At 41.7% G+C, this 8,931-nt stretch overlaps 1 protein-coding gene across 1 annotated transcript in view; it reads right to left on the reverse strand.

Annotated features, from left to right (window-relative positions):
- Positions 1-73: 73 nt before the first annotated feature.
- LOC102303462 (ras-GEF domain-containing family member 1B-B) overlaps positions 74-8,931 on the reverse strand; it is a 13,170-nt gene continuing 4,312 nt past the window's right edge. Inside the window, exons 2-14 of the mRNA XM_005931876.2 lie at positions 6,854-7,393; positions 6,605-6,727; positions 6,068-6,205; positions 5,718-5,933; positions 5,466-5,540; positions 3,005-3,097; positions 2,747-2,849; positions 2,579-2,658; positions 2,324-2,419; positions 2,140-2,235; positions 1,825-1,948; positions 1,639-1,711; positions 74-1,528 (exon numbers count right to left, since the gene is read on the reverse strand). Of these exons, the coding sequence (XP_005931938.1) occupies positions 1,495-1,528; positions 1,639-1,711; positions 1,825-1,948; positions 2,140-2,235; positions 2,324-2,419; positions 2,579-2,658; positions 2,747-2,849; positions 3,005-3,097; positions 5,466-5,540; positions 5,718-5,933; positions 6,068-6,205; positions 6,605-6,727; positions 6,854-7,387 (1,785 nt within the window). The 5' untranslated portion in view covers positions 7,388-7,393 and the 3' untranslated portion in view covers positions 74-1,494. The remainder of the gene's footprint in view (positions 1,529-1,638; positions 1,712-1,824; positions 1,949-2,139; positions 2,236-2,323; positions 2,420-2,578; positions 2,659-2,746; positions 2,850-3,004; positions 3,098-5,465; positions 5,541-5,717; positions 5,934-6,067; positions 6,206-6,604; positions 6,728-6,853; positions 7,394-8,931) is intronic.

Here is an 8,931-nt window from a genome sequence, read left to right on the forward strand (position 1 = left end):
CCTACTATTTGTAATCTGTATTTTACTAAAAAAAAACCAAACTAAAGGAGTCTCCATGCATGAAAAGGAGCAGTGTTTTCATGATTCTTTTATTTGAAAGAAAATAGATCATTCTCTTTACACAAAGACCTTCAGTACAAGTACCCTGACTGATGACACAAAAGATACACAAAAAAGTAGCATATATGACAAATAAAATGACAAAACACAGCACTCAAGTGGATTTCAAAGAACCACATCGCATATCACACACACATCAACACAGCTGAGATGAGAAGAATAAAAATTCCTGTTTCTGTACACACACGCGCGCGCGCACGCACACACACACACGTACACACATCAGTTTGCACTCATAATAGTGTTTTTTTTAATATGTAAACTGGTGTTTGATAGCTTAACAACACAAAACCAGCCAAAGAAAACAAGCTCCTGGCAGAACATCAAATAAAGTACATTTTTAAAAAAAAGCCTTTTGATACAAAATACGACTTAATACTATAGCATAGAAAGTTGCCTATATTACACAAGAACACACTGAAGTGCATTTTGATGTAGTCTGCATGGTTATTATGTTGCTGTCACTTACACAGTTTTGCATCACCACCAGAGTCAAAGTGTGCACATCACAAAATGCTTAGCACTGAATAACACGTGGTTGATAAAAGCACCGTGTCAATGCACGCTGGAATAATGTTGCTGATGTACTGCCTCGTATTATGAGCTTCCATTACACAAAGATAACAAATGACAGTGCAAAGTGGGAGCTAATGGAGTGGATGTGGTGCAGGTTCTGCTCGAGGTGTTAGCATTAAAACTGAGGCATCCAACAAGACAAGCAGCAATACCACTTTTAAAAGCAGCTGTTAGCCCATTATTTATAACGCAAATCGATGCAAGTCAGTCCTTTCCTTTGAGATTTCAAATCTCTGTGGTCCTCAGCAAGGATATCTGCAGGCAAGGAGCGTTAATGTAGCTTTGAAACTCATTTAGGTCCACGATGACTTCGTTTAGAGATGAAACCTTCCCTTCAGCGTGTAAGTCAATCCACAATATGAGGCCAGTGTGGCAACCGCTGGAGGTATAAACCCAGTCTGCAGACCTCTGGCCAGTCGTCTGATATTCTCTGAGCGCCTTGGACAGAGCTGATTTTACAGAAGCAGCACAGCTGATCCAGGCTCTTCTTGAGAATCATTAGCTTCATAAATGATTTAAATCCATGAAGACTTGTTGGAAAAGAGGTTACAATAATAACATAAAATGGGCTTCTTTGGCACTGGATGAATTTTATGGAATGAGTTCTGTGGAGTGCTCCTTGTGATCTCAAAGCCCAAATACAGTAATATAGGCAGGATGTGGTCCCAGCTTGTTTTAAGTCCAACATCTTAACTGTGGCCATAAGAATCTTCTGTGTCCATATTATAAAACGGAGAAACCTGTAGCTTTAAGACACCTGATTCAATTTCAGTCTTTAAAGCAGAGATTTCCCTGGCCTTAGGTCCGATTCTCTCGATGGAGAAGCGAAGATCTAAAATACACAAGATATGTAACCAGTGTTATTACACTGAAAAATTGCCCTTTTTTGCATTAGTACAATGTTTGGGATATGTGGGTGTGTGCACATATGTCTACACCTACCGAAGTGACCTGCGACTGTCTTTCTCCATGTTGTTCTCTGGTCCTTCGCTCTCATATGAAGCCAGATGCAGCTCTGCAACAATAAGATAAACAATAATGGCTTTGTTTGTTTCCTAAAGCTGACAAACTATAGCAAACATTTGTATGATTGACATCTCCAAAACGCAGGGGAGACTGAATACTGACCGTCTTCGGTGAAAATGGGTGTTGTGACAAGGTACTGAAGGATTCGCCGCTCTCTGTCGAATGGACAAACAACCTGACGCCAAACCAGGAACTCGCTCACCTGTTTTGCAAGCTCCCAGAGTTTCTGTGGAGACAGATTGTACAATAGATTATAATGGGCAGATGAAAGAAAAGCATCATTAAGGAAAATGCATTGCTCTTTTTAGCCACAAGGGGGAGTCACAACATCACATGTAAAAGCCTGAACTTGTACTGCTACAAATCTGACCGTTTTTAATCCTTTAAACAACACAATCTTCTGAAATGTGTCTTAACCTCAAAGTTGATGTGTCCATTGGGCAGCCTGCTGGCACAGCCTTCATTCAGGAAGTAGATGTCTTTAATGAGGAGACTGAAGAAAGGAATCACAATCTGGAGGAGAAACACACCAGCTCATTTACGTACACATTCACCACCTGGAGCTTTTTATTTTCAGAGTAAATCCCGGGTGCTCTCTCACCTTCTCCTGGCTGCTGTGTGCGGTCTCAGACCTCTGGGTAGCACCGCGGAGCGCAGTGCGGTAGTTACTGAAGTTACTGGATGGGTCCATCTGGTGCTGAATGAGAGCACACACAAGAGACGGCCATCAAACGCAAATCCGTGTGGGCATGCTTAAAGTTTGCACATGGTGAGGGTTTGAAATCCTGAGCAACTTGAAATCTTAAGTTTACATTACACTACACAGGATTCACTGCTGCATGCCAATTGTCCTTACCTCCAGAATATCAAACTTGTCCGTGTTGACTTTATTCCAGGTTTTCTTCAGTCTGGCGACAGGACTCATGTTCATCCCAGCTGGACACAGAGAAAGGGTGAGTAAATGCAGAGCACTTACGGGGTCAGATCGAGCCAACGAGCTGTATGTGTGCCGTCAAATACTCACTGATGATGGCCATGAGAGAGTTGAAGTTTCCAATGTTGAAACACTCCTGAGCAACATCGATGAAAAACTCTATGATCCGCGCTCTGTGTTTCTTCTTCATCGGCTTAAATGAGAGAACAAACAGAGCAGGTCAGTACAAATTCAACATATGTACAAAATTATGCACCTTTGGAGTGTAGTAAGAATCTAAGAGTGGTTTGTAGTTCAGCTGTGCATTCAAAGGCGTTCCTTGGTCCAAAACGAATCACAACAACTTACCATACAGATCTCAGTGGCCACAAGATAGCTCAGTCTGTTGAACCAGCTGACGTAAGCTTCCAGGTTGCTAGTTTTACGTTTCCGAAAGAAACCCTGAAACACAAATTATGGCATAATTAAAACAAAGAACAAGTCTAGATCTGAGTGCATTTTTGTCTATATTTCATTATTTTTGAAAGAAGTTAAACATTTAAAACTGTGAGTCACAGAAAGGACCATTTCGAAATTAAATGAGATCTTAGAACTTGGATCTCTTTCATTTTATGGACCCCTAAAGCTCTGACACCTTCATAAATTCCATCACTCACGTTCAAATGTGAACTTACATTAACCTCCTAAGACCCAAACTCTTCCACAGCATGCATTTTTAATTTCTCTTTGATATTTGGGCTGATTGGAACCCGATGAATGTAAATACAAAGAATTACCAGATTTTTGTTTTACCTGATTTTTCCTTCTAAGAAAAATCAGAGCCACATATGAGGATATTCGTTTAAAATTCCGATAGAACAGTGGCAGTATAATGTCCTCGTAAGTGGATATCAGGCCCTTGTAGAGCAAAATTTAGTATTTTGGTCTAAATAACCCAAAATGTGATGTCCACATATGTGGATGCCAGGTCCTAGGAGGTTAAATTATATCTGTACTACTTTCAGCTCATCATCTATCATTTTTAGCTAGCAAACAGTCCGCGGCATTTAACCAAAGCTATTGGCTTATTATTTTAATGTTTGCCCTCTGTTTAAATTTAAGGCATGATTAACATTTGCATTTTATCAATTTCTGTAACTGAAAATTTCAACAGGTTATCCACAGCTTTAACCAACAATCTCTTATACTAGATTTTACCTAGCTATTTAAGTTTACATTTAGCTAGTAATCTCCACCTTTTAGCATAATCTTAGCGAGCTATATCCAGTGTTTATCTATTATCTTTAGCTAATAATTCAACTCCTACGCTAAGCTAGTTATACTGCCATAACTAACAATTTCCAGCTTTTGCCATGCTTCTAAAGTAATTGGTTACTGTGTATCTGTTTTTCTTTTACTGACAATGTTTATCCACAGATAGCCAACAACTTCAACAACAGACAAACTTAACAATCTTTCAAATATATGTTTTCTATAGATCTTATCTATTTTAATTATCTAATAAAATACCCTTTTGTTATTGATGTTTCTGCTCGGAGGTAGGTCTGCTCAATTCTTTAATTAGGTTTTAATTTCCGCTTTGTTTTACTTTTTCCTCATATCAGTCAAGCTAATGTTTCCATGTACCTTTTGGCTACTTGTTGGTCTTCTATTAATATTTGTTCCCTGAGATTCAGCATCATCGGCATAATCTTCTTAAGGTTAGCCAATAAATTATTTTATAAATCAGAAATAGAAGGAGACAGACTGCTGCTCCTCTATAATTTCCTTTGCTAATGGATCCTGACAGCCTTCACACCCACACAACCTCTGGACCTGCACTGAAGCCTGTGACGTGTCTGCTTGTTATTTTCATCTCATTTACATCTACTTTGGTGCCTTTTGTTGTTTTTTTTCTATAAGGACACTCTGTGGAGAACTTGTTTCTCAGAGGCCCTTTTATGTAAACAAACATTATAAAAGCTCTGTATAAATAAATTTGACTTGTCCGTGATGATGTAATCTCAGAGATTCATGGCTCTATTAAATGCTTACACAACAGCGACAGCCCACTCCACTCCAAACTTCCCCTTCTACACTTCAGGACCCCTTTCGCTGACTCAACTGCTCTTTTATACAAAGTGGGTCTTATATAACTGGCACAGCACTGGTTGGAGCACGGCTACAAACAGTGGGTGAGCACTTGTTCCCAGCAGCAGTGATTGAATACGACCCTTTAGCTCACTTACAGGTCCCTCAGATTCACTTAGACATATGCAAAAGGACTTTTTCATACTGTGTCTGAGCTATGTTAAAAATAACACTGCACAAATTGTTATCTATCTGCCAGTAGATTCTCTGATGTGGTTTCCAAAGCATATTTACTTCAACTGAAGCAGACCACAAATTACACCCAAAGCAGGCCTAGAATATACTTCAAATCAAAACAATAAAAATTGACTCAAAATAACTGCAATCGTCTGCAGTCCTTTGATGCTGATAATTATAAAGAGGTCATGTTACTGTATTTTCAAGCCGTCTTTACACAGTAAAACTGCACGCAGCAAGCCGTAGCTGTTAGATCTATCTGCTAATTGCGACTGGAATGAGATTCATTTATATGACTTTGCACAAGCTCCTCATGTCTCCAGTTTTATCATGTAGTAGTTCAAAAGGAAAAAAGCAAATAATGAAATGAAAAGTAAACCTGAGCCTGCAAGTTCCTGAGTGAGAAGATGGGAATTTTTGTGAGCTGTTTGTCCAAAACTCGATCTAAAACGCTGGAGGTAGAGCTAAGCTAAGCGTTTTTTCATTCAAAACTCAATTGTACCTTATGGTTCTCCAGAGGATCCTTCATGGCAAACGTCTGGATGAACTCCTCGGGACCAATAAAACTCAGTCGGTCCTGAGGGCAGAAAACAGAACATAAAAACAATTAAGACAATGACAACAGCATAAGACAGACAATCATAAAAGCTCATTAATATAATCTACAGACGTGCTTTGAAGGACTGAAAAAAATTTCTCTCTACAGAATCCGATAATAAGCACAGGCACCCAAGTTTTAACGCCAACTTCCTACCAGTTCAATGTGTGTAAGCTGCTGGGCGAGGACGAAGGGATCGTCGCACACGCTCAGTACGTCGCTCCGCTGAGCCGATGCTTGCTTGCTCTTCAAGGAAGCGGGACGCTCCATTGCCACCACATTGAGCGCAGCCACAGCCTCCTCGTATTGGCCGAGGGCAGAGAGGCGTTTGATAAGACGCTGGGTCATCTGCTGCATGGCTCGCCAAGAGTACTGCAGCGTGACACAGACAGCACAAATAATGAAAACTATGACAGGGAGGTGAGAATGAACTTGAGATATTTATGTTGAATTACTGCAAATTCATTGCATGAGAAGTTTTAACTACAGGAGCTCTGAACGCTAACCTCGTCCCCTCGGGCCACGTGAAGCGTCATGTCTTTAAGGCAGCGCATCATCCTCTCGTCCCTGAAGTCGTATGGAAACGTCTCAGTCCACTCGGTCAGCAGCTGCACCAGCTTAGGGGCCACCTCACGGAAACGAATCTGAAAACCATCAGATGGCGCACTAAGTGACACTCAGGCAGGCATGATTTGATTTATCTTATGAGTAAATCTCTCTCTGGTCAATAATCTAAACGGCATGGCCCTCATATCTTTTAAAACACGCAAGAGTAGCCACAGCTCGCTGTTTTTCTAAGAGCATATTCTGCCATTATTTATTTTATCTTTGCAGTTTCTGTTTCCGAGTGTTCCCTTGCCTGGATTTTATTTGCTTGGGCAAAAAAAAAAAAAAAACAGATAAATACTTTCTCTCAGAAAGAAGCATGTGGGTGAGCGAGCTTGTGGATTTTATAGTGGGTGGAAGGTTGTGTGGGAGCAGAGAGTGAGTGTGACGAGAAGAGAAGCAAATTATAGCCCTGTGTGTGTGTGTTGCCAGCCCACCTTATCCAGCAGGGCATCTCCAGACCGCTGCTGCTCCACACACAGGTGACAAACCCTCGTCATGAGCTCGTAGGGGGGCAGGAAGAGGCGTGAACTCAGCAGGAAAGTGAACACATACGACCTCTGATGAGGAGGAAAGAACAAGAAGAGAAAGGTCAACACAGCCAGGACAGCCGACCTCTTTTCTCAGACTCGTCTATTCTAGACCACTCCGTTTCTCACAAAAAGACCATGTTTCCTGTAACGTACGTCAGGGTAGTAGTCCACTGTGGGAACCAGGTGCTGGATCAGAGCCTCAAGAGATGCAGACACCAAGCTATTGTCATGGTAACACATCTCCCCGTAGCTGGTGGTGACGCCGTGTCCGTAAAACCGCGCTTTCGCCGCAGCTACGTTGTTGTTGTTACGACAGGACTGGTCGCTGCTGCTGCCGCTGCTGCCGCTCGTGTGGCGATGTGCGCGGCCTGGACAGGAAGTGCTGTGCTGGCGAGGGCTGTAAGGCTGCGGCGAGGAGTATGGGTTTTCAGACAGAGCGCAGCTGGTGTAATGATGCTCCTTCGCATTCACAGAGGAGACAGAGGCGCTCCGATAAGCCCCGCTGTGAGGCTGAGGTATGTCGTAGGGGTTCTCTCCAACCGAGTAGGCGCCGTTGTAGATGTTCTCCCTCGCAGGTTTCGGGACAGTGCTGCTCCGGTACGGGCTCGTAGGTTGTTGGTGGTTGGCATTGCTGCTGTAAGGGACGCAGGAGCTGAACTTCCCAGCATATGGCGTTGTTGGAGGCATGATGACCTTTACAAAACATACAAGGAGTAGGTTAGGGTTGAGAAATAAAGATTAACAGACTATTTATATGCAATTTCATGACATGATAATACATTTTCTCAATCAGCTGAGAAATACATGATGGATAACATGCAATCTTGAATATATGTTTTTCATAATTCACATGAAGCTACATCTTCCAGCCAATTTAAAGATTCCCAATAAGCCAGATATGATAAACAGGCAACAGGGAGGGTTTCTTTTTTTTTTCTTCTTTTTTTTAAAAGATAATTTAGATTTGCTTCCTGAAACCTCATTCTAAAGCCAATCTTTCTGGAACTGGGTATGAAATATCCCAGGAAAATTAAGAGATGATTGCACAGCCTAAACAGGAAAAGAGCAACAATCAGTAGGTTTCCCCGGGTATCTGAAACAGTGGACGGCACAGGAAGAGGCCCAATAAAAATAAAACATTGCATTTAGTTTGTAGAAACAGAGGCTTTCAAAGTGACACTTTGCATTATTCAAACAAATCCTGACAAGTTATAATACCAGACATGTAGGTGTTGAATGAAGTAGAAAGGCTTCTGTGATTGAATTAAAGCAGATCGTTGTTTTCATTTTCTTTCTCCTTACCCTTACTGCAGTGTCTATGTCCAATCAACCATCAAAAATTATAACTCCATTGCACAAGCCAGTTTTAAAGAATAATTATGACGCAGTTTCTTTCGTTGATCAGCTAATCCATGATTTCCCAAAGGTTTCCCAATAATTAAGGCACAACAGTTGTCAACAGACCGATCCTTTTATATTCAACTTGAAGTCACAAAATCGTGACTAGTGTCTCTTGCAGCGTCTTACTGCGTTAGCCTGCCCGTCTCTCTGGGAAGCCGAGTGTTGTGAAAATACGTTTAAGCAACTCCATCACGCAAAGGAAAGACTTAGGGATGTCTGTGAAAGGAATTATACTTAATCACATAATTTTACCCCTCCTCTGTCTATACTTTCTGGTTCTGAACACAAACATTTCTCCTTTGGAAATTTACAGCTTGGAGAAAGTCATTTGTTGGTGAAAATTTCTACAAATCAGCTTATACTCACAACAACAACCTGCCAGATGACACAACAGCAGTGATCCCCCCCGCCCTTTGTCTTAATGGTTAATATAATTGGATTTGAGTTGGGTAAGCTGATCCCAGATCACCACCGAGGCGTGCTTTAACTCTGGAGCCATCTTTATCCTGCTACTGTTGTCTGTCTTGGCACCACATGCCAGCATAAGCGAGCCACACACAGTTACATATGAGCAATGCACATATACTGTGCCAGAAACAAAACCCTGCAGGAATCCAGCAGACTTTTGTTTGTCCATCACAGTGCCGACAGAGGAGTGTCTGCCTGAGCCAACATCTTACGCACACACACACCCTTGTCCACAATGGCGCCTAGCCCCATGCCGGTATAATCCAAACACACACAAACAAATGATGGCTTGAACGATGCGCACACACACACACACACACACACACACACACACACACACACACACACACACACACACACAC

Source organism: Haplochromis burtoni, unplaced genomic scaffold, assembly GCF_018398535.1.
Source record: "Haplochromis burtoni strain Fernald_Lab_line unplaced genomic scaffold, NCSU_Asbu1 Contig_151, whole genome shotgun sequence".
NCBI lineage: Eukaryota > Metazoa > Chordata > Actinopteri > Cichliformes > Cichlidae > Haplochromis > Haplochromis burtoni.